This window comes from Paralichthys olivaceus, chromosome 21 (genome assembly GCF_024713975.1).
Source record: "Paralichthys olivaceus isolate ysfri-2021 chromosome 21, ASM2471397v2, whole genome shotgun sequence".
NCBI classification, from domain to species: domain Eukaryota; kingdom Metazoa; phylum Chordata; class Actinopteri; order Pleuronectiformes; family Paralichthyidae; genus Paralichthys; species Paralichthys olivaceus.
The window spans coordinates 4,496,115-4,522,343 of record NC_091113.1 but is presented as its reverse complement, the minus strand read 5'-3'; the positions used below and the strand labels follow the sequence as shown (position 1 = coordinate 4,522,343).

At 41.6% G+C, this 26,229-nt stretch overlaps 1 protein-coding gene across 1 annotated transcript; it reads left to right on the top strand.

Annotated features, from left to right (window-relative positions):
* Positions 1-1,324: 1,324 nt before the first annotated feature.
* On the top strand, positions 1,325-26,229 carry LOC109640690 (IgGFc-binding protein-like). The gene is made up of 49 exons (XM_069518076.1): positions 1,325-1,386; positions 1,878-1,946; positions 2,089-2,112; positions 2,686-2,801; positions 3,082-3,360; positions 3,450-3,545; positions 3,668-3,833; positions 4,226-4,626; positions 4,737-5,313; positions 5,400-5,983; positions 6,080-6,632; positions 6,724-7,322; positions 7,645-7,799; positions 8,084-8,484; positions 8,594-8,790; positions 9,203-9,598; positions 9,695-9,978; positions 10,187-10,464; positions 10,600-10,719; positions 11,041-11,225; positions 11,320-11,480; positions 11,731-11,982; positions 12,120-12,279; positions 12,541-12,649; positions 12,747-12,829; positions 14,493-14,497; positions 15,452-15,519; positions 15,719-15,834; positions 16,021-16,299; positions 16,597-16,692; positions 16,788-16,953; positions 17,338-17,738; positions 17,832-18,408; positions 18,495-19,078; positions 19,147-19,699; positions 19,791-20,389; positions 20,608-20,765; positions 20,864-21,264; positions 21,369-21,565; positions 22,005-22,400; positions 22,487-22,770; positions 22,856-23,133; positions 23,227-23,346; positions 23,576-23,760; positions 23,870-24,030; positions 24,227-24,478; positions 24,626-24,785; positions 24,895-24,988; positions 25,142-26,229. The coding sequence occupies exons 2-49, from the start codon at positions 1,901-1,903 to the stop codon at positions 25,228-25,230; spliced, it is 12,441 nt and encodes a 4,146-aa protein (XP_069374177.1). The 5' UTR covers positions 1,325-1,386; positions 1,878-1,900; the 3' UTR covers positions 25,231-26,229.

Here is a 26,229-nt window from a genome sequence, read left to right as displayed (position 1 = left end):
ATCAATTTAGTTTATCATTGGGTGAACATATGCACCAGATTTGAAGAAATTCGCTGAAGGCGTTCTAGAAATATCTTAACCACAGACAGAAAACCCGAAAACTTAATGAAACATAATAAAAGTTAAGCTAGACTTAAATCTTGAACCCTAAAAAATGATCAAGTAGGAAAACAGACCAGCCTCACATCTCACCCCGACAGTCATAACTCACCGATCTCGTCTTTGTCACTGGCTTGTTTTATTAATTTATATTCTTTTTAGTTTTTTCTTTCAGTTTTGCGTCCATCGTGTGTTAGTAACATCATCAACACCCAAAGATGGCCAAAATAACAAGTTAAAGATTTCACCAGAAACTGGACTTTTTATTTTATTTTTCTAGAAAAGAAAATGAAACCTTGAGCGATACTAAAACTCATTATCATGTCAAAATAAATTCCCTAGCATCTGATGCTCATGTCTTTGTGATCGACATGCACCGAAAACTATGCTCTTGATCCACCCATCGACAAGGAGAGGCAGGCATTCCACATGCAGGACACAGCTGTGGTTACACTATGGCTCTTTGACACCATGATAATGCATAATGCAATGTGAAGTGTTGACTTCATCCCAACTTTCCACCTCAGCATAAGAAGCAACTAATTGCAGAAAACATATATATGGCAACTCAAAATTGCTGCATAGACTGGTAACATAAAATGAAATGGGGTAATTTATTAAGGGCAATTCAGCAACACTGTGTCACTGGTAGACACGTGTCCCCACCGTCCATAACCAAATCTGTGCCATGAGCAGTTGTTGAACATTTCTGAAGCTCTGCTGCCCCATGAATAGTTCAAAGTTAAAACAATCCAGTCTTTGTGGTGAAAGTGACGGAAACATCTTCATACTCAAAAGGAATCAGTTTGCCTGGAAATTTTAACAACCAAATCAGAAAGTTGAATTATTTTTTTTCCATTAAATTTTCTCAAAAATAAATTCCTTTCATTTGCATTGTACTGTGGCGGAGGCAGAAATCTCAAAAGATTAAACAAAACCAAAACTATCTTCTGGGAAAATAATACATTTTTTAATTGAAACACATCTGATGAACAAAACAGCATATTCTCAGATTTAACTCTGTGGGATAGAAAGTTGATACATCCCTTGTTAAATCTCCCTCTATTGGTTTCTGCAGGTAATCTGCACCAAACTCTTTAGACAATTGAATGTTTAGTTTAGTTGTTATGAGGAAGCGATGAGATTTTACCTGATTAAAGCACCTGCAAACAGGTCAAACCACAGCTTCATGGAGCTGTGCCAGCTTTCACCATATAAAGCATGGACACTTCCAGCTGTCTGACATTGATGAGAGGTACTAGAACAACTGCAGCATACATTGAACAGGTAATTCATTTATTTTGTATGATTGAAATTTTTTTTTCTAAAACGGGATGTTGCATGATTGTATTTAGTTAAAAACTGTATTTCAATCTGTATTTAATGAGAAATTTAACTTTACTGTTCCATGATGACTGCAATGATAACAATTTTAATCTAATGAATCAATGTTTGTTTATCGTCCTCTGACATCGCCACTTTATTGTTCACTTTCATTATTACCTCAGTCACATCGGGGGTCATTCCTGAAAGCCAGTGAGCAGAATATAACAGACACAGTTTCTTTTTTTTCAAATAGATCAAATTTCAAATAGTTTTTAATATTGCTAGACATGTCATAAACATGTCTATATTGATATGCTTTTCATTTATTTGCCATTTAAAACATAACACAAATATACAGGGTGTTGCACTCTTGCGGGGTATGTGCTTCCTGTGTAATTTCTAGTTTTGTTTTTTTTCTCCATGAATCTTGATGGATCATATTTGATCAGCAGGTTTCATTTTTGAGGCTTCAAAAATGGCCCGTCAAATCCTGTGGCCTGTGCTGCTCCTGGGGATGATGAGTAAGTATTTTGAAAAAAATAAAAATAAAATTACCCTTTATGACTGTTGATGCATTCACATAAATTCATTGACTGATCTATATTGACTGATTTACAAGTCAACTTTTTATTTCTAATTATATCTATATGTTTGCTTTATTAGGTTCGGTGGATCCTCAGACTGCAAGTAAGTTGAAGTTTGAATAAGCTCTTAGTTTTTTCTTCGTTCATTCTCTTCAGATGATAGTCACACATTCAGGTCAGTTAGCTCAAAGCAGGTATTACCAGGGTTTTACCCTTTACCACTGGATTGCATCTATTACCACTGTCGAGTTTGTTAATAAGAGTGAGTAGCCTTAAAATATGTTTCGTTGCATCTCATGTTAAAGATTCAGGTTGTCAGATTTAGGTGGAAGGGATCTATTGGCAGAAATTGAATATAAAAATACGGGGGTTGTCATGTTTTTTTCAGTAGTCCAAACTGGACAAACTCAACACCTTTTGAGGAAAGGGGCATTTATCTGCAACATGCAAATTCATCACTAGATGTCACTAAATTCTACCCACTGAACCTTGAGGTCATGTCTCAATTTTGTTCGTTTTGTTAAACGAGTATAGTTGTGAAAGTACAGGGTTTCTGCAAGTAGGATCAAATAAGGATATTAATGTTCAGGTGTGATGATCTAGAAATTCTATATGCTAATAACAGCTATATGGCCGTTCTATTTTTTTAATGTCACTTCTTTCATTCTTTATACAGGTCCCCTTTACCCAATTCATGGAACAGCAAGCTCTCGATCAGATGACGGAAGTTCACCTCGAATTCCCCTGCAACGAACCTTTGTCTACTTTGGAACGTCATATAATCAGATTTATGTATGTAAAAATGTTTTTTGCAGACTATAGTCATATATTTTGAAGATTTTTTCTTATATGCTATGCGGATAATTCAGATTTGCATCTACTGGTTAGATAATCCCTTCTAATCGACATCTTAGTTGTGACAGATAAATAGACAAAATAATTCAGAGAAGCAAATAGTATGTGTTCAAACATAAACATAAAACATTTTACATGATTTATGTGAATAAATATGTTGATATTTGTATGGTTGTCTGTGATCAACATTTACTTATTATGTTTGATGTGTTTTCAGGTGAACCACAATGGACACCTGACCTTTAATGCTTCATGGAGTCATTACACAGCTCAACGGTTTCCATTACATGGATCCAGAGATTTAATTGCTCCATTCTGGACAGATTTGGATAACAGAAGAAATGGTCAGATCTACTACAAACAGTATACCAGTGGCAGTGTCCTCCAACAAGCTACACGGGACATTAATACCTACTTCCCAACACTGCGCTTTAATGCCAACTGGGTCTTTGTTGCTACATGGTATGAGGTTGCCTACTATTCAAATACTGGCACAGTAAGTGAGCTTTTTTTGTTGGGGAAATACTTGATTTCATCGTGTATGCGTGTTCTATTAATAACTAAAAAACAATTCATTTTTTACAGCAAACCACAGTGCAAGCAGTCTTGATCTCTGGCGGCAGTTACTCATTTGTGTTGATGAACTATGGTCAAATAGCAGCAACAGGCCGCAATGTACAGGTTAGTGCCTACAAATAAAAACAACTGCAAAACAGGTTCCCATGCTGCACTCGCAGAAATGGTAGTGAAGAAATAGAAACAAATCAAACATTTCATTGTGTCTGTGCAACATATATTTCCAGGCTGGATATGACACAGTCGGTTCTGCTCACCATCTCAGCATGCCAGGATCATTCAATGCAAATGCAACAGGCAGTAGCTCAGTTTTCAGACTGAACAGCAACGTCAACGTAGCTGGTCGCTGGGCTTACCGGTTAGACCATGGACAAAGAGGCTGCAGGTTTAATGGTAAGACCAGAACCAGAGGGTGATTGCTATTGATACTTCTTAATGTAATGTGGATATGTGATCAGTAAATTAGCCATTGATGAAGGTTTTATATGCTGCACAAAGCCGACAGCTATTACACAGGGAATGTGGGGATTTGTAAAGATGAATTTATGATTAAGTATTTCTGAAAGTCAAATTGTTAGGGCATCTTGGTGTCCTACAAGATTAAAACACTGACCATGAACATGCACAAACCATTTATCCTCTCTCATTCTTTTGTGTCACCACTCTACCTTTTGCTCTGGAAAAAAAAGGCAAAATTGCCCTCCACAAAGTTAAAAATGTAAATGGTTAAAAAGTAACAGAAGCCGAAGTCTTTCAAAGAACCTTTATTTTTATTTCCCTCAAAGGTGAATCTGTGCAGCTCGGAGACTCATTCTGGAGTGACAGAACCTGCGCACAGAAATGCACCTGCACCAGAGCAGGCGTGCAGTGTCACAGGCAACCCTGCTCCTTTTCACAAATCTGCCGTCGGGCTTCATTTAAGTTCTCCTGCCAGACAGTGCAGAGACGTACCTGCACCATAAGTGGTGATCCACATTACTACACCTTCGATGGGAAAGTGTTTCACTTTCAAGGTACCTGCACTTATGTTCTCTCAGAACAATGTGGACGTGGGCTGCCCTACTACCGAGTAGAGGGCAAGAACGAGCATCGGGGCAGTACACGAGTCTCTTGGACACGACTGGTTAAAGTGTTCGTGAACAATGAAACTATCGAGCTTGTCAAAGGACATCGTGGTGAGGCGAAGGTAAGCAATAGAGCGTCAACCTCAAAACAACTGCACACCCTGTTTATATAGTATTTTTATGTATTCTGTATTGTTAACAATGATGTATTTGCCTGTTTCTGTGCTTATAGGTCAATGGAAGTTATACTGCTACTCCATTCTCCCTTAGCAATGGTTCTGTCCAGGTTTACCAGTCAGGTTTCTCTCTGGTCATCAGTACTGACTTTGGCTTGGTGGTTTCTTACGATGCATATCATTATGTCAGGATCAGCGTACCCACCACTTACCACAACGCAACCTGTGGCTTATGTGGAAACCTCAACAATGACCCCAGGGATGACTTTCAAACTCGTCAAGGGGAAATTGTGAGCTCTGATGTGGTATTTGCCAACAGCTGGCAAGCACCAGGAGATGATGAGCGTGGATGTGGGATCCGATGCAGAGGTCTGGACTGTGCTGCCTGCACTGAACAGCAGACAGCTTTATACAGCAACGCAGGCAATTGTGGTATCCTCCAGATCAGGTCGGGACCTTTTGCTGCTTGCCATGGACAGTTTCCCCCACAGACCTTTGTGGAGAATTGTGTGTATGATCTCTGTGTAGGAAGAGGGTACCAGCCCATTCTGTGTCAAGCCCTACATGTTTATGCAAGTCAGTGTCAACAGAATGGTATCCGGCTGCAAAGCTGGAGGAGACCAGGATTCTGTGGTAAGTCTGTCACTCATTCAACATTATGTTAAAACATAATTTCACTAGTTTCATGAGGTCAATGTCTATTTTATGTTTTTGTCTAGAAATTCCCTGCCCAGCCAACAGCCACTTTGAGTCCCAAGGCACAGGATGTCCAGCTACCTGTGTCAATCCCAATTCCACGCACAACTGCCCTCTCCCTGCCCAGGAGAGCTGCATCTGCGATTCAGGCTACATCCTCAGTGGTGGGGTCTGTGTCCCTCATGCTAGCTGTGGCTGCAGCTTTGAGGGTCGTTACTACCGCTCTGGAGAAACTGTGATACTAGACAATAACTGTGGGAGACGTTGTAGCTGCAGTTATGGCCGCATGACATGTCGCTCACATAGTTGTAGTCCCCTTGAGTCATGCAGGGTGGAGGAGGGACAAAGAGGGTGTAGACCTAACAGCTATGCAACATGCTGGATAAGGGGACCAGGGTCATATCAAACATTTGATGGACTGATGTACCAGTATCCTGGGGCGTGTCGACTGACACTTGCTAAAGTGATGGGATTGTCTGCTCACACCCACTTTATGGTGACAGCAGAAAAAGCACCCAGAGGCCACCGTGGGTTTGCCAGGTTGCTTAAGTTTGAGGCAGAGGGAACACAAGTCTCCATTGAGATGGCAAACAGCAGCACAGTTCAGGTAAGATAATTAAGTATATTACAGAAAGAAGGTCCAAACAAATAAATACTTTTTTTATCAGCATGTCTGACTCTGGCTGTTTAAATGGCTCTCTAGGTGGACGGTCAGCAGATCAGACTACCTTTCAGCTCAGCATCCAACCGAATCCAAATCTACCACAGCAGCATTCACAGTATCATCATTCGCACCTCCTTTGGTGTGACCGTGCAGACAGTCTGGCCTCACTTTGTGCGAGTCACTGCACCTGGTGTCTACAATGGTTCACTGGGTGGACTCTGTGGTAACTACAATGGTCACTCACATGATGACTTCCGCACACCCAATGGCATTCTGGTCAACAGCTCCCAAGTCTTTGGAGACAGCTGGCGAGACGGCTCCCTCGCTGCCCACTGTGTAGAGAGTGCAAATAATGATTCTTCAACAAATTACAATTCCACTGAGTACTGTGGAATCATTGGCTCAAGAGATGGACCGTTTACCCAGTGTTGGGCCACAGTAGACCCAAGGCCGCATGTGCAAGTGTGTATGGAGATCCTGGGAGCCTCTAGTGATCCAGCATCCACACTGTGTGAGGTCCTACGGGATTATGCACTAATATGTCAACAGAAGGGCGTAGCCCTGCGACACTGGAGGAACGCAACTGGCTGTGGTAAGCACTTTCCCTCCTGTGGTGTTAACTTTAAATATGGTATCAAACTGTTTAATGACCTTTTTCTATCAACCTGTTTGTTTTCCTTTAGAGCAAACCTGTCCTATTAACAGCCGTTATGAGCTTTGTGAAACCGCTTGTCCCTCTACTTGCCCCAGCCTCTCTTTCCCATTCACCTGTGACACTGTGTGCCAGGAGGGTTGCCAGTGTGAGGATGGTTTTGTCCTCAACGGCAACCAGTGTGTGCCACCAACATCCTGCGGATGCCATCACAATGGACGCTATCGGCAAGGTGGTGAACAGTTCTGGGACAGTGAAGAATGTCAGAGCTCATGTACCTGTAATGGAACAACTGGGATGGTGCACTGTATTCCCAACTCCTGTGGTCCCCAGGAGTCCTGCCGTGTGGTGGGGGGTGAGTTTGGCTGCCATCCCAACCCTCATGGCACTTGCTCTGCCTCTGGAGACCCCCATTACCTCACATTTGATCGCAAGGCCTACGACTTCCAGGGAACCTGCCGCTATGTTCTAGCAACCCTTTGTAATGACACTGATGGACTTCACCAATTTTCAGTTGAGGCTAAGAACGAGCCGTGGCATGGGTTGCCAGTTTCAATCACAGCTGAAGTTTTTGTGAATGTATTGGGTTACAGACTGCGTGTGTCCAGGCACAACAGAGGTGTGGTAGAGGTGAGGCGAACAATGTTTGAAACATTACTAACATATTTATTCAGAGAAATTATCAATTTTTAAAGTCCCAGATCTGTCTGAGATCTGTCTTACCGCAAATATTCTCATTGCAAAGTTGTGTAACTGGTAACACAATTGCATAATAAAGATTTAAGAGGATTTTGAGGTAGTTTTACAAATTTTAGCTTTACATACTGTACTTTGATCACCATAAAGTACTGGCAACTGAATCTAGGTCACAAGTATCCAACACATTTTAAGTACGAATATATATATATAAATATATAACTTGTTCATGCAATTTTTTCCCCCAATGTTTTAGGTAAATGGAATAATTAACAATCTGCCAATTCTGTTGAGTGGAAATGTGTCTGTCTTTGCAAGTGGATCACGCACATTTATCAATGCTGATTTTGGCCTCAGTGTCTCATACGATGGATGGAGCACAGTGTACATCTCTGTGCCATCAAATTACAGGTTTGGAATCCTAGTGTTGATTGCTTGTCGTTATTGTTTTCACATTGATTTTAGAATTAAGTAATCCATTGTCTTGCACCAGCCTATGCTGCTGTACTTTTCTGAAACATTTTCAACAAACGAACCAGGATCTTTTTTCCCAGTAGCATTTAGATATTTAGGTGTAGTTTTTGTCTTTGTATTGCACTTACCTACATTAAAGGGGCAACAGAAGTAAAGTTTGATTGATCGATTGTATCTGATAAATGGCACTGAATTTTCCCTATTCATCATCATCATTACAGCGGAAAAACATGTGGACTTTGTGGAAACTTTAATGGAAATCAAAGTGATGACTTCCGCACCCCATCTGGAGCTATAGTCACCTCTCCAAATCAGTTTGGAACAGCTTGGAAGGTGCCAGGAAACTACACCTGCAGTGATGGCTGTGGTTCCTCCTGCCCTCGGTGTATCAATGAGGGCCCTGCTAGAGCTCAGTGTGAAGTCATTCAAGCAGCGGACGGCCCCTTAAGCTTCTGCCATGAGCAAGTGGACCCGGCACCATATTTCAACGACTGTGTGTTTGACGTTTGTGTGTCGGGAAGTGCGGGTCAAGATCTTCTGTGCAGGGCCATTCAAGCTTATGTCAGTGCCTGTCAGTCTGCTAATGTTCGAATCTATCCTTGGAGACAGAACACCACCTGCAGTGAGTCAACCATCAATGCATTACGAGCAACTGACTGGACGACTGTATTTTGATTTTTAAATCTACTAGAACCATCTAAAAGCCATCTTTTCTTTCCTGACTCATTAAGGACTCAACTGTCCAGCTAACAGCCATTATGAGCTTTGTGGTACCGACTGTGGCCACACCTGTGCTAGCAGCATTGATGCCACCTGTGATCAGGTTTGCTCTGAGGGATGTTTCTGTGATGAGGGGTTCCTCAGGAGTGGGGCAAGGTGTGTCCCGGTGGAAAGCTGTGGCTGCCAATATGACGGCTTCTACTATAATGTAAGTCATAGAAATGTAAATGAATAAAACAAGATTTTTTTATACATATTTTTAATCAGTAGAATATTGAATAGTCCCCATCAGATGAGTTCCGCAAATATTTCAGTCTTTGCACATCTGGCCATTGGTCAAGAGCTTATTAAAAAACAAAAAAACACTACAACAGTTGCTTTGTCTGTCATCAGATTATTATCAGAATACATACTTGTGACATACATACATAATGAACGTAAAATTGAGCTTAGCTAGGTAGCTATTGTTACAGCAAATTAATGTATGCTATATAAGATGGGATGCAAATGATTTAATTCTGCCATTCTATTCTTCTCAGCAGTGTTTTTTGTGTTGTTAGAGTAGAAAATGCACAAATGTTTTTGGGGAATTTTTCATCTCTTTAACTCCCATGTTGCAGGCGGGTGAGTCCTTCTGGACAGACGGTTGCTCCCAGCGATGTAGATGTCATGCCCCTAACGATCTGCGCTGCTCTGCTGAATCCTGCACACCTGCGCAAGAGTGCATCATCAGAAATGGCAAACTGGGCTGCTTCGATGCAATGTCCACTTGCACCGTGTGGGGGGATCCCCACTACATCACATTTGATGGGGCACTGGCTCATTTCCAGGGCACTTGCTCGTACATCATCTCTGAGAGTGTGGGCAACGGTACCAGTGGAACGCAATTCCTAGTAGCTGCCACCAATAATCACCGTGGCAACAACCGCGTGTCATTTGTGTCAGCAGTGGATGTATTCCTCTCAAACCAAACAGAGAGAGTGAATCTGAGGATTGGACCGAACAAAAGAGTAACGGTAAGCCTGTGATTACTCTAAGAATGAACATGTCACTATATCTGTCTGTTGTAAGCAAGTTCTTCTTCACTGTCTGTCTGTCTCTCATCCCTCCAGGTAAATGGAAGTGTGGTTTCTCTTCCAACCACCACAGGAGCTTTAGCTCAAATTGTGAGGCAGGGAAGCTACATAGTGGTCAAAGCCACCGACCTGGTGGTCCAGTTTGACGGCAGAAGTACCTTACTGGTCAGAGTTGGCCAAGACCATCAAAACAAAGTGACTGGGATGTGTGGAAATTTCAACAATGATCCCGCAGATGACAAAGTCACGCCCAATGGTACCCTGGCACAAAATGACAATGCGTTTGGACACAGTTGGAAGGCACCTACAAGCCAATCAGGGTGAGATGCTATGAAATGAATTTATGTAGGATATTCCACCACCAAATTATCATTGTCAGTTTACAATAAATATGATCATTCTCAGCTTCACCAGGACCTCATATGTTTTCAATTATTTAGGTCAAACGGTGGATTGTAGAAATATTACAGAGAACAATGTTGCAAAGTAAGTCACTTCAAGAGTGAATATGTATGATGTCTTTTCTAGATGTGGATCAACGGATGAATGGGACGATGATGGATTGAACAACTGCATCTATAGGGAAGAATATTCTGAGCTGTGCAGCATCATCACCAACACCAGCGGCCCATTCAGCGACTGTCACTTACACTCTGACCCTCAGCCATTTTTCAGTTCCTGTGTCTATGATCTCTGCCTCTACACCCCAGCCAATGGCATGCTGTGTTCTGCCATCTCAGCTTATGAGAGAACCTGCTCGGTTTTGGGGTTGAACATTTCTGAGTGGCGCCCGGCTTTGCATTGTGGTAATGTTAAACTATGCTAATTGATAGCCAAGGTTAAAAATAAGACAATAGGTTATTAGAGCAAGCCATTTGTACCACTTTTACTTATTCCGTTTCATTACTTTTTATCTCACCCTTTCCTCACAATTTCCACAGCCACATCCGACCCGTGTGAGGAGCTGAACTGCACAGAATATGAGTGGTGTGGTGAGAAGGACGGGGTTTACGGCTGCTTCTGTGATGAACACCACCATCGGCCCAATAATGAGAGCTATGGTGAGGCTTCTTAAAAGACTGTTGACAGAGGCGTTCTTACTGACATTACAGAACAGATGAACATTTTTACCGCCTTAATGCATTATACTAGCTCATACGACTCCAAACGAGATGAAATTCTTTGAAGCCTGAGTAGATAAACTCAAAGGTAGATTTTAACTTCAACTATCTGGAAGCATTACGGTTAAAAAAAAACTACACATACAAGTAATTTTGAGTAATTTAAGCTGTAGTAAATATGAATTAGTACTGCTTTTAATCATGAGATTAACTAATGAAAAACTAAAGAGACACATTTTTATTTCTAACTCTCTTTCATAGACTCGTCCATCACTTGTGTCAGTAGTTCAGGCACCATGTCCGTGTCCCGCTGTCAGCTCTTTGAAGCTGGCTTCCACTCTGACGCCCTCCATCTCAAAGAGGAGTCCTGTATCGGTACTCTACAGAATGGCCGACTGGTGTTCGAGTTCAACAATAACGAGCAGCTCTGCGGGACGGTTCTCAGGGTACAGTCACTGTTCTGTTATCAGTTCATACAGAAATTCATTTCAGATCATTTATTTCCAACAACTAATACCGCTTTGTCTTTTCAATTTGTAGAGCAATGGAAGCCATTTCATGTATGAGAATACCATCCAGGGCGATGTGGATCCTCATGATGGACTAATCAGCCGCCAGAGGAACATCCATCTGCGTTTCTGCTGTATTTACCCTCTGACTCAGGCCGTGTCTATGGATGTGGGCATTAATCCTCTAGAGAGGTGACAGTCCCATTTCCTCTATATGTTGTATTATATCGATTTCATGATATGATGCTGCTAGAGGGTGAATTGATACGTATTTCAAAAATAATTATATTAAACAGTGAAGGGAATCCTTGTGTAATTACTCGCATCACCCACCATTTATATTAAATAAACAGGTGAATTTTAAATGCATTTAAAGTTAACACATACCTGTCAATCGATTCCTTCTAAAGTGTAGTTGTATTATATGTTGTTTTCTTCATAGCGTTGTGAGGAAGAAGCTTCCAGTTGGCCAAGGGCAGTATCATATGAGACTGATCCCCTACCAGGACGCTGGCTTCCGCTTCCCCTTCACCAGCAACAGGACTCTTGATGTGGAAATTGACGAGAGATTGTATGTGGAGGTGCGAACAGAAGGAGTCGATCAACGGCAGATCTCCACTGTTGTGGACTCTTGTTGGGCAACGCCAGTCAACCTTGACACCTACCCTGTTCGCTGGGATCTCATCAGTGAAGAGTAATGGAACTATTGCAACTTTTTTGTCTGAACATAATGATTTCTTACTCTTGATTGCTAAAGTATGAAAAAAATGTCTTCTCTTCACTTGGTCTACCATTTCTCTTTTTTACAATGTTGCCTTCCCTGACTTTCAGGTGTCCTAATCAAGAGGATGGGACAGTGGAGCTGGTTCAGAATGGCAACTCCACTGTGGCTCGTTTCTCCTTCAGGATGTTCACGTTTTCCAACTTTTCTTCCATTTACCTGCACTGCCGAGTTCACCTGTGTCTTCTGAGACACAACAACTGCACAGCTGTGAGTGCCACTGTACTTATATATGGTGGCTGGCTAAAGGACAGGTCATAAACTCCTACTGACAAGATGTTTTCAGGTGTTAATTAGCTATTTGATGCTATGCCAGATTGCGGCAGCATCCTGTATTCAGAATGTTTAAGCTCCATTTCTGTACAGTGGGAAGAAATGCAGACACATTGTGCATCTTTACATGAAGTATATGGAATAGATTCACTATCAACAGGGGAATTAGAATAAGCCTCTAATGTTGTTTTCTTGCAGCACTGCTACCCGGGTCACCACAGGCGAGTTGAGAGGGACGTATCCTTCCATGACACTTCATTCCTGTCAGTAGGACCCCTACACCTGTTGGGAAAAAGAAATGTTCAAGGTCGGTTATCTTTTCACAACTTTTGCATTGTTTTAGATGACACAAAGCTTGAGCTTGATTAAATTCATGTTTTAAAATTTGGATTCTTCTCTTGCAGGCACAATTGAAAGAGCCTGTGCCCCAGGCCAGCTGACTTCGCTGGTTACCCTGTTGGTCAGTTTGCTTACTCTCAAAACTCTGGTCTAGGGAGATCAGAAATAATCGGTATTTTACTCAATATATTTGGAGTATAACTTGTGATTTGTATTTGTGTCAGTAATTTTGCTTAACAATGGAAGGGGGCACCAACATACAACATGATATAGCTGAAACCACTTGTTTGTTGTATTCACTGTGTGTATTCGTTGATTGAATCCCATATACAATGACCCATGTCTAATCAAATGACTATGTATCGCAAAGGTTCCAATTCTAAATAAAGTATGTGTGGAGAACAGATGTAATGTGTCACCTACGATATTTTGAACACAATCTCAGTCCAGCAGGAAAACTGACGTACGTTGTTCATAGAGGAGGGTTCTGTGGTTGCAAGCTGCCAGGAACCACGTTAATGAACTAATCAACAATAATCAGGTTGTGGATTAATACCTGCATGTCACTGCAGTGCAATGCAAATTACTGTTAAATGGACTGCATTTATTTAATGCTTTTCCAAACTCAAAGAAGTGGTGTATAGTAAAATATAAGCACTTAAATATTGGGAATCGATAAAATTGTCAAATAAAAGAAAGACGCAAAGTTAAAGAGAGTGATAAAGATTATTTGATCCACCCCTGAGTTTGGACCAAACGTAATGGATCTTTGTTGGTTTCAATAAAATCAGTTCAGTAACAAACAGAAATCCAGACATACTGCAACCTCCTCGGTGGAGTAACTCATTCATTTGTTCAAAAAACTGATCCTAACACCAAGTTTAGCAATGATCGGTTGTGTTTTCTGACTGTGAACCATCTCTTTACCAGTTTATTTTCATTTGACTTTAACTTTGTGAGTAACAGTGGATTGGCTCTGACACAACAATCTCTTCTTTCTTTGAGGCTGTGAGGAAGGCTTGGCTTTGGATGATAACAGCTTATAAAAGCGATAACATCTTTTATCTGCTCCTGTTCCTCCTACATGATAACATGACAAACTTACTGGGATTCCAGCTTCAATTCAACCTGTCTCAATTGCCCCAGAGGAGTCAAATTGGTTGTCTGCCAGACTTTACTACTGTTAGTCACTTTCACATCAAACACATAAATACAAAAGCCTACTAAGGCAGTTTATAGTAAAAACTAAACCACTATAACAAAGACTACTATGAAAAGCTATAAAACATTCAAGGCAATAAAAGAACAGAATGAGTTACATCACTATAATAAACGAATTTTACACAAGATACCTGCCAGTGTATCAATGACCTAGTATCACAGTGTATAATTCAAACCAAGTAAGGCCTAGTTCACGCCACAGAGTTTTTAGCCTGAGTTTCCAGTCACTGACGAGTTCGGGAAGTCACTGACAAAAGCTCAATATCCGGCTAAATATCTAGATGAGGCAGTGACAACTCCAGGATGGGGTGACTGCACATGTCTTTAATGCCCTCTGGGGAAAACAATGATGCTTTCAGAAGGTAACGTCCTCCCTTCCAGACAAACACATCTTGCCTGTGGTTCTTCTGTAATATTCAAAACAACTTGCAGGGACCGGAAACTTGATGCAGCATCTTCAAACCAAAGAATAAAAAGGGAATAAACATGGCTCCTTATGAATTATTTTATGGTGGAGCAATGCAAGGTCTTTGAATCACTCTGAACTTTCAACTGCATCAACATGCAATGATAATTTAACTGTGTCTCAGGTTCTGTACGTCATGTTCTCGGGCTTATCCCTAAAGTTTGATTGATCTTGCAACGGCATGGGATGATATACACAATAAAGAACATTATATCCTTTTGTCTTCCTCCTGAAAACAACATGACACAACCCTAATATTCTGAGAATTATTAACTGAGTAAATCATTGGACATGGTGCAATGTATTCAGTTTCTAAGGCAGTAAAAGTTATTGCATAGCTTTTCACCATCAAAGTGTCTTTATTCTTCTCTCCTATAAACTGGAATTGAGAAATACCCTTTGGACAACTCGTTAAAAGGCTCAAGCATTTGCCAGAGTATTCGATTACATTTTCCTATGCGGATGCTGCACATAGTTATAACATTTTCATCATTGTTTGTGCACATCAGAAATGTTTGGTTTATTTATTTATTTATCTGTGGAGGAGTTGATTCTGCCCATTTAATCCATTGAAATGAGCCAAATAGAGACGAGAAAACACTTGATCAACAAATCTGTTACAAGTTAATGAGGTTGATGGAAGCACGCCAGCTTTTACTGTTTAAAGCCTCGTTCAGCCCCGTCATCCCACATTAATGAAGGGGACAGCTTAAACGGTAAGAGGTGAATTTTTTCATTCATTCAATAACATTAAGTATTATTAAATTCATATTTACATGATTTAACTTGTACTTGGTTTAATGTAAATACATTTCTTACAGATTTGATTCCATAGCCATCCAGAATGGCAAATCAAATATTTTTGTCTCTTTTAATTTTGGGGTGGTTAAGTAAGTAATTATATATTTTTTAATAATGTACATTTTATATTTGAAAGTGATTTTGTATTTTTAGTTATTTGCTTTTATTTTCTCTCTCACATTTTACCAACTTTGTTAAAAGCTCTATATAAATACAAATTCTTCTTCTTATCATTATAATTATTGTTATATCTAATCATCCCTTGCTGTTGCATTGATACAGAAACAAATCTCTTTCCTCATCGGCCTCTTTTGTCTCCCTGACAGGTGTGGTGACTCCTCAGTTTGTGAGTAAGTTCACATCTCTTGAAGCTTTTCATCACTTCAGTGTATGACAGTAATAAAATCATTCATACATCTCTGGTAAACATTCAATGATCAGTGTTTCAAATATTTTGCTCCACATCAGTATAGCAATACCAACTATATCCTCGTCCTGTTCCAAACCAACAGATGAACTTTGTGTTCATTTTTGTGTTTTCTCCTATAGGACCCCTCTACCCAATATCTGGAACTGCAAGTTCTGCCTCAGATGATGGAAGTTCTCCACGGATTACTCTGCGGAGACCGTTTGTCTATTTTGGAAGGACATATAATTACATTTATGTATGTAGGATTAACTGACAAAATCATTTACATGTTTTATATTTTCCTGTTGGATGAAATTTCCACACCACAGATTACAAACTATACAATAAAGCTGCACATATTTTTTTTTTTATAACGATAGTTTGAATCACAGAATGTTATATCACTGATTTACAGCTGATGATTGTTGACTCATATGTGCAGGTCAACCAGAATGGACATCTGACTTTTAACGTTCCATGGAATAGTTACTCGCCTCTAAGGTTTCCAATGCATGGATCCAAAGACGTCATCGCTCCATTCTGGACAGATTTGGACAACAGGCTAAATGGTAAAGTCTACTACAACCAGTACACCAGTGGCAGTGTCCTCCAACAAGCTACACAGGACATTAATACCTACTTCCCAAGCATCAACTTCAATGCCAACTGGGTCTTTGTTGCAACGTGGTATGGGGTGGCCTATTTTCCAAATTCAGGAACAGTAAGTTTTAGTTTACTTCTTAAACTTAATCCAGCATAATGCAAAAAATTAGCTCTTGAATGGTGATAAGAAAATGACAAATATCTAAACATAAATTATGTGACAGACTTAAAACTAAATTCCCATTTATTAAATTGGCTTTGAGTTAAGTGTTAATCATTGTTGTGATGATATTGAAATATGCAGAAATTGAAAAAGCGACATTAGATTGTGAAATTATATATATATACTGTTTATAGTATCTACTGAAGAGTTTAGAGAAAGCTGTACATATGATAATCCATTCATATTTTCTAGAGCACTACTGTCCAAGCTGTGTTGATCTCTGGAGGCCAGTACTCATTTGTCATGATGAACTATGGGATAATAGCCTCAACTTCGAAATCTGTGCAGGTCTGATTCATTTCAGTTATTATGTGTATAGTTTCCAGGACTAACTCTGGGCTTAACTTTATAGAGTTGTGTGATTTTATGTTTTGTTTTTGCAGGCTGGCTATGATACAATTAGCTCTGTTCACCATTACACCATTCCCGGGTCATTCACTAGTGCCGCAACAGGCACTAACTCAAATTTCCGCCTGAGCAGCAATGTCAATGTACCCGGGCGCTGGGCCTTCCGGTCAGACCATGGATCAAGAGGCTGCACTTTTAACGGTAAATCAGATACAGAGGAGGATAACTACTGTGCACTGTATGCCCCTTCATAAACAAAACTGCCCAACCCTCAACCAACATACGACCCAATGTTGGAAATCATTGATTCCAGGTCAGACGGTGAAACTCCAATCAGTGAAACAGTAGTGACTACTCCTTATCTATATTAGCAAGATAATAAACCCTGGCTTGTTGTTGACCCAATAAATTACACACACAGTTAAGTATATAGAGCACTAAAACTGTCTAACTTCCAACAACAATAAATGAGATTATCCAAATTGTAATGTCATTGTGTGTGTGTGCGATGCTCAGTTGGTATCATGCCGAACATAACAGAAGCCAAAGTCTTTCAAAGAACCTTTATTTTTATTTCCCTCAAAGGTGAACCTGTGCAGCTTGGAGACTCATTCTGGAGTGACAGAACCTGCGCACAGAAATGCACCTGCACCTCAGCAGGGCTGCAGTGTCTCAGGCAACCCTGCTCCTTTTCACAAATCTGCCGCCCAAGTGCCTTTCAGTTCTCCTGCCAGACGGTGCAGAAAGGCACCTGCACCGTAAGCGGTGATCCACATTATTATACTTTCGATGGCAAAGTGTTTCACTTTCAAGGTACCTGCACTTATGTTCTCTCAGAACAATGTGGTCATGGGCTGCCCTACTACCGAGTAGAGGCCAAGAACGAGCATCGGGGCAGTACACGAGTCTCTTGGACACGACTGGTTAAAGTGTTCGTGAACAATGAAACTATTGAACTTGTCAAGGGACATCGTGGTGAAGCCAAGGTTGGTGATTTACACTACAGTTAATCTCAGTACTTATTTATTTACAAAACCAAATGTATTTTTTCCACTATTGAAATAATTGTGTGTTTACAGATTAATGGAAATTTTGCTGCCACTCCGCTCTACCTCAATAACGGAACTGTCCAGGTTTACCAGTCAGGTTTTTCTGTAATCGTCAGTACCGACTTTGGCTTGGAGGTTTCTTATGACACAAGTTCTTTCGTCAGAATCCGCATTCCCTACACTTACCAGAATGCAACCTGTGGCCTTTGTGGAAACTTCAACAATAACACCAGGGATGATTTTCAAACTCGCCAAGGGGAAATTGTGAGCTCTGATGTGGTATTTGCCAACAGCTGGCAAGCACCAGCAGATGATGAGCCTGGATGCGAGGCACCATGTGAAGGTCTGAACTGTGCTGCCTGCACTGAACAGCAGACAGCTTTATACAGCAATGCAGACCATTGTGGTATCCTCCAGAACAGGTCGGGACCTTTTGCCGCTTGCCATCAACAATTTCCCCCCCAGAATTTCATGGAGAGTTGTGTGTATGATCTCTGTGTAGGAGGAGGGTACCAGCCCATTCTGTGTCAAGCCCTAAATGTTTATGCAAGTCAGTGTCAGCAGAATGGTATCCAGCTGCCAAACTGGAGGAGACCAGGATTCTGTGGTACGTCTGTCACTCATTCAACATTATGTTAAAACATCATTTCACTAGTTTCATGAGGTCAATATCTATTTTATGCTTTTGTCTAGAAATTCCCTGCCCAGCCAACAGCCACTTTGAGTCCCAAGGCACAGGATGTCCAGCTACCTGTGTCAATCCCAATTCCACGCACAACTGCCCTCTCCCTGCCCAGGAGAGCTGCATCTGCAATTCAGGCCACATCCTCAGTGGTGGGGTCTGTGTCCCTCATGCTAGCTGTGGCTGCAGCTTTGAGGGTCGTTACTACCGCTCTGGAGAAACTGTGATACTAGACAATAACTGTGGAAGACGTTGTAGCTGCAGTTATGGTCGCATGACATGTCGCTCACATAGTTGTAGTCCCCTTGAGTCATGCAGGGTGGAGGAGGGACAAAGAGGGTGTAGACCTAACAGCTATGCAACATGCTGGATAAGGGGACCAGGGTCATATCAAACATTTGATGGACTGATGTACCAGTATCCTGGGGCGTGTCGACTGACACTTGCTAAAGTGATGGGATTGTCTGCTCACACCCACTTTATGGTGACAGCAGAAAAAGCACCCAGAGGCCACCGTGGGTTTGCCAGGTTGCTTAAGTTTGAGGCAGAGGGAACACAAGTCTCCATTGAGATGGCAAACAGCAGCACAGTTCAGGTAAGATAATTAAGTATATTACAGAAAGAAGGTCCAAACAAATAAATACTTTTTTTTTTTTTCTCTAGGTGAACGGTCAGCGGATCAGACTACCTTTCAGCTCAGCATCCAACCAAATCCAAATCTACCACAGCAGCATTCACAGTATCATCATTCGCACCTCCTTTGGTGTGACCGTGCAGACAGTCTGGCCTCACTTTGTGCGAGTCACTGCACCTGGTGTCTACAATGGTTCACTGGGTGGACTCTGTGGTAACTACAATGGTCACTCACATGATGACTTCCGCACACCCAATGGCATTCTGGTCAACAGCTCCCAAGTCTTTGGAGACAGCTGGCGAGACGGCTCCCTCGCTGCCCACTGTGTAGAGAGTGCAAATAATGATTCTTCAACAAATTACAATTCCACTGAGTACTGTGGAATCATTGGCTCAAGAGATGGCCCGTTTACCCAGTGTTGGGCCACAGTAGACCCAAGGCCGCATGTGCAAGTGTGTATGGAGATCCTGGGAGCCTCTAGTGATCCAGCATCCACACTGTGTGAGGTCCTACGGGATTATGCACTAATATGTCAACAGAAGGGCGTAGCCCTGCGACACTGGAGGAACGCAACTGGCTGTGGTAAGCACTTTCCCTCCTGTGGTGTTAACTTTAAATATGGTATCAAACTGTTTAATGACCTTTTTCTATCAACCTGTTTGTTTTCCTTTAGAGCAAACCTGTCCTATTAACAGCCGTTATGAGCTTTGTGAAACCGCTTGTCCCTTTACTTGCCCCAGCCTCTCTTTCCCATTCACCTGTGACACTGTGTGCCAGGAGGGTTGCCAGTGTGAAGATGGTTTTGTCCTCAACGGCAACCAGTGTGTGCCACCAACATCCTGCGGATGCCATCACAATGGACGCTATCGGCAAGGTGGTGAACAGTTCTGGGACAGTGAAGAATGTCAGAGCTTCTGTACCTGTAATGGAACAACTGGGATGGTGCACTGTATTCCCAACTCCTGTGGTCCCCAGGAGTCCTGCCGTGTGGTGGGGGGTGAGTTTGGCTGCCATCCCAACCCTCATGGCACCTGCTCTGCCTCTGGAGACCCCCATTACCTCACATTTGATCGCAAGGCCTACGACTTCCAGGGAACCTGCCGCTATGTTCTAGCAACCCTTTGTAATGACACTGATGGACTTCACCAATTTTCAGTTGAGGCTAAGAACGAGCCGTGGCATGGGTTGCCAGTTTCAATCATAGCTGAAGTTTTTGTGAATGTGTGGGGCTACCGATTGCATATTTCAAGGGAAAGAAGGGGTGTGGTTCAAGTAAGTAATTCAAATCTTGTTCATTGAAATCTTAAATTATTTTTTCAGATAATTGCCATGCATCATTTAGATTGAATCTAATTGCAAGGAAGTACATGTGATCATAATTAAAAAATGATGTGATTGCTTTTTGAGTTCTTTTTTAAGAAAAAGGAAGAAGAATAATACGTGAAAGTTGCAAAAAGCACGTCTGATCTTTGATCCAATTCCCCTTTTAGGTCAATGGAATTTCCAGAAACTTACCTATTCTCTTAAATGGAAGTAATGTGTCGATCTATGCAAGTGGATCTCGTGTATTTGTCAATGCTGATTTTGGCCTGAGTGTCACTTATGATGGATATAGTACAGTGTTCATCTCCGTACCTGCCAATTACAGGTATCTGTCATTCACCTAAGCAACAATATGACTGACATTTATTATCACCCATCTTTTGATTTATGACACTATATGTACTATTATTTTCACCTACACAGAGAAAAAACATGTGGACTTTGTGGAAACTTCAATGGAAATCAAAGTGATGACTTCCGCACCCCATCTGGAGCTATAGTCACCTCTCCAGATGAGTTTGGAACAGCTTGGAAGGTGCCAGGAAACTACACCTGCAGTGATGGCTGTGGTTCCTCCTGCCCTCAGTGTACCAATGATCTCCCTGCTAGAGCTCAGTGTGAAGTCATTCAAGCCGCGGACGGCCCCTTAAGCTTCTGCCATGAGCAAGTGGACCCGGTGCCATATTTCAACGACTGTGTGTTTGACGTTTGTGTGTCGGGAAATGCGGGTCAAGATCTTCTGTGCAGGGCCATTCAGGCTTATGTCAGTGCCTGTCAGTCTGCTAATGTTCAAATCTATCCTTGGAGACAGAACACCACCTGCAGTGAGTCAACCATTCTTCAGACTAGGTTATCCACTTCAGACAAATAGATCAAATACTTAGTTCATAAGCATCTGACACTAACCATTGTCTCCTTATTCAAAAAGGACTTAACTGTCCAGCTAACAGCCATTATGAGCTTTGTGGTACCGACTGTGGCCACACCTGTGCCAGCAGCATTGATGCTACCTGTGAGCAGGTTTGCTCCGAGGGATGTTTCTGTGATGAGGGTTTCCTCAGGAGTGGCGCGAGGTGTGTCCCTGTTGAAAGCTGTGGCTGCCAATATGACGGCTTCTACTATGATGTAAGTCAAATATAAACAATGATCCACAAAGCTACTATGTTGCTTTAAATGCTGAAGAAGTAAACCTAGTAGTTTTTGGCACTGTCTTTATGAGCTAGCCAGTCTGATTTTGTCTAGTGAAACATAAAATCCCATTACTTTTTGATTGATTTAATATCATTTAAATCAGACACAAAAGCATAGAGTGTAAATCATAACCTTTGTAATAATTACCTACTTGACAATCAACCTCTGTGGGTGGAATAAATAATTAAGACTGGTTTTTCAGCCACTTGGTGGATGCAATTATATATTATTAATATTATTAGCTCTGTTCCATTAAAAGACAAAGGAAGCCTGTCGAGTGACCCAGCAAGTACAATAATGCTGTTATGTGCTACTGAACATTTCCCATTTGGCCTGTTATGTTATATGTGTCTCTTTAACTCCCATGTTGCAGGCGGGTGAGTCCTTCTGGACAGACGGTTGTTCCCAGCGATGTAGATGTCATGCTCCTAATGATCTGCGCTGCTCTGCTGCATCTTGCACACCTGCACAAGAGTGCATGATCAGAAATGGCCAGCTGGGCTGTTTCGATGCAATGTCCACTTGCACCGTGTGGGGGGATCCCCACTACATCACATTTGATGGGGCACTGGCTAATTTCCAGGGCACTTGCTCGTACACCATCTCTGAGAGTGTGGGCAACGGCACCAATGAAACCCAGTTCCAGGTAGTAGCCACGAATAATCACCGTGGCAACAACTTTGTGTCCTTTGTATCAACAGTGGATATATACCTCTCAAATCAACCAGAGAGTGCGTATATCAGGATTGGACCCAACAAAAGAGTAAAAGTAAGGTTTTATTATTGTGTCAATATCTAACTTTTCGTCTGGTGTCAGTATAACTCCTGTCTTCTACTAATCTCTCATCCCTCCAGGTAAATGGAAGTGTGGTTTCTCTTCCAACCACCACAGGAGCTTTAGCTCAAATTGTGAGGCAGGGAAGCTACATCGTGGTCAAAGCCACCGACCTGGTGGTCCAGTTTGATGGCAAAAGTACCTTATTGGTAAGAGTTGGCCAAGACCATCAAAACAGAGTAACTGGGATGTGTGGAAATTTCAACAATGATCCTGCAGATGACAAAGTCATGCCCAATGGCACCATGGCACAAAATGACAATGAGTTTGGACACAGCTGGAAGGCCCCTACAAGCCAATCAGGGTGAGCTGCTGTGAAAAGAACATGTAGGATCATTTTATAAACTGCAGCAGGTAATAATGGCAGCACTTGATCTGTCATTTTCTAGATGTGGATCCACAGATGATGAAAACAGTGATGGATTGAATAACTGTGCTTTCATGGAGGAATACACTGAGCTCTGCAGTATCATCACCAACACCAGCGGCCCATTCAGCGACTGCCACCTGCACGCTGACCCCCAACCATTCTTCACTTCCTGTGTTTATGATCTCTGTCTCTACACTCCAGCCAATGGCATACTGTGTTCTGCCATCTCAGCCTATGAGGGCACTTGCTCGGTGTTGGGGTTGAACATCCCAGAGTGGCGCCCAGCTTTGCAATGTTGTATGTTGTGGATTGATCGTGTAGAAAAAATTTTTTTCCTAAGAATGTGAAACATCTTCTCTCTTACCCATCGAGTCTCCTCTGTTTCCGCAGCTGAGTCAGACCCCTGTGAACAGCAGGACTGCTCAGAGCATGAGTGGTGCGGTGAGAAGGATGGAGTTTATGGCTGCATGTGTGACGAACACCACCATCGGCCCAATAATGAGAGCTATGGTGAGGGCAACACGTCTCTTTCACAAATAATTGCTGTCTATTCAAGTCATACTTGATTTCTTAACCATACTTGTACTACTTTTAGGATTTTCAGTGATCTTTAAAGTCAGTGATTTTACAAAGTTATGTACACATACATCACTGACTTTAACTTAGAGAAATTCTTCAAGTTCAAAAACACATCATGTTGTCACTTGCACCTAATTTTCAGTTTCTTTCTATCTCATAGACTCGTCCATCACTTGTGTCAGTAGTTCAGCCAACATGTCCCTGTCCCGCTGCCAGCTGTTTGAAGCTGGCTTCCATCCTAGTGCTCTTCACCTGCGGGATGACTCCTGCAATGGTTCTCTCCAGGATGGACGACTGATGTTCCACTTCGATAATGATGAGCAGCTGTGTGGGACAGTCCTTAGGGTACAGTCCATACATTTCAAAAACACTGTCTACGAGCATTCTCCAAACAACAGCTTCATATTCCATTAAAAAAATAGCATTTAACGTCTTCGTCGTATTGTTCTCATAGAGCAATGGGACACATTTCATCTATGAGAACACCGTTCAAGGCGATGTCGACCCTCATGAGGGCCTCATTAGCCGTGAGAAGAGTATTCACCTGCACTTCTCCTGTGAATATCCTCTGGCCCAGGCCCTGTCTATGGATGTGGGCATCAACCCAATGGAGAGGTGATAACTACTGTACCACCTTTCTTACACAGCTCTTCTGATCGATCACAATTTCAAAAAGAGTTTGACTCTATAATATAAGATAACCTTTGGAGTCTTTGGAGCTCTCTCACTCTCATGCTCTAGAAATATCAGCATTCTTATTGCCAGACAAAATACTTCTTGGAGTTGATTATTGTGTCGTGTTTTTGTGTAGCATTGTGAACAAGAGGCTTCCATCTGGCCAAGGTCGCTATCACTTGAGGATGATCCCCTATGAGGACCCTGGCTTCCGCTTCCCCCTGACGAGAAGCAGAAATCTAGAGATGGAAATAGATCAGAGGTTGTACATCGAGGTGCAGACTATGGGAGTTGATGATCGGCAGATCTCCACCATTCTGGACTCGTGCTGGGCAACGCCTTTCAATGATGCCAGCTACCCTGTCCGCTGGAATCTCATTAGTGAAGAGTAAAGCTGTTGTTTGAATATGTTTGATTCTGATTCACAAATTCAAAAGTTTACATATGGACACTTCTTTAATTCATCATATCCATACCCTCTATTACAACATACTTAAGTCTTCCTGGTAAATCCTCCCTCCTCCCTGTCTTTCAGGTGTCCTAATAAAGAGGATGGTACAGTAGAGCTGGTCCAGAACGGTATCTCCACTGTCGCCCGCTTCTCCTTCAGGATGTTCACTTTTACCAACTTTTCATCCATCTACCTGCACTGCAAGGTCCATCTGTGTCTTCAGAGACACAACAACTGCACAGCTGTACGTACAACCTGAGCTGTGGTGTAATGTTGGATCATTATTCCTGGAAACAACCTCTTGGATTTGTTGAAGCCACTCTAATTTACTTGTAATGTTCTTTTGTCTGCAGCATTGCTACCCTGGTTTTCACACAAGAGTAGCAAGGGATATTTCTCACCATGACAGTGCAGCAATCTCACTCGGACCACTATTCCAAAAAACAGGTTAACTGTATTCTTGTTGATATACTGCACAGATTAATCAGGGGATCAAAAAGTTCATGTGCGTGTAAAATGACATTAGACCATTGTACCTCCACGTACAGACATTTGTTTTTATTTTAAAGCTGATGTTAGAATTTGTTTTTTCTCTTGCAGATGAAATGAGACAGAGCAGTGCTGCAGGACAACTGACCTCCGTGGTGACTCTGCTGGTCAGTTTACTGACTGCTAAAACTCTGACTTAGGGAAACTCAATGAAAGGGGCACACACACACACACATACATACAGTTGATATATCAATCACAGAGCAGTAGATTAAGCCGTGTGCATTGATTTAAAAATTGGTTATTATTTCTCTCCCTTGTGATTGGTGTAAAAAATATTATAGGTGTTACATAATATTTTGAAATACAACCTCTACATTCTCCTCAATGGTTTCTCTCTAATCGGTCCTGTTTAAAATGTGATACTTTTTATTTTCACCGCTAGAGGGCAGTATAATATCAAGTACACACATTTAGCATCTGTGTTCAATCATGGTTTATTCATTATAATGTTTATCAGTTGCATTTATTATCAACACAACATTTAATTGGTTAAATTGACAAATTATGTCATTTGATTTTGAAATATGAATCTTATTGTAGATATTTCTCCTCTTTTTACTCTACTTTCTCTTGTTTTCAATAAAAACAGCATTCACTTAAATTTTGGACTTGAATTCTGGACAGCGTCTTCTGCATGGGACAAACAAATGTAACGATAACGGCAATCCTCAATCATTAATACAGGATGGTTCTCATTTGACATGAAAGATACAAGAGGTCAGGTTTCTGTCTTTTGTGCAGAACCTTCTTGTGGAGATGGACGGAGTCGTTATCGCCCACGTCTGTTCTTTAGGGATGAAATTCATCATTGTCAGTCAGTGCGTCCTCAGCAGAGACCAGAGACGAGACCTACTGTAGACATAGCAACACTTACCACACACCCACAACATGTAATTTGTCATAGGTGGTATTTTACAGTTCAGAGACTTCAAGTGTATCTAATACCACATGACCCGAGACACAGACTCTCCACACTACTGACAAGTTATGTAGGGATTACACATCATGTTCCACACTTTGTCCAGTTTGGAAGTTTAAGCCTGTGGTTTATATGACATTGTCAATGTGTGAGGACGTACGAGAGAGAAAGGAAGAGCCACTAACAAGAAATAACAGGACTTGAAATACAATTTCAG

What these genes read in the sequence shown, in the direction of transcription:
- LOC109640690 (XM_069518076.1), top strand. Translation starts at nt 1,901, where the DNA reads ATGGCCCGTCAAATCCTGTGGCCTGTGCTGCTCCTGGGGATGATGA. An exon ending in GCCCAATAATGAGAGCTATG is followed by an intron (nt 10,720 to 11,040) that starts GTGAGGCTTCTT and finishes TCTCTTTCATAG; the next exon opens with ACTCGTCCATCACTTGTGTC. An exon ending in TGTGTGGGACAGTCCTTAGG is followed by an intron (nt 23,761 to 23,869) that starts GTACAGTCCATA and finishes TTGTTCTCATAG; the next exon opens with AGCAATGGGACACATTTCAT.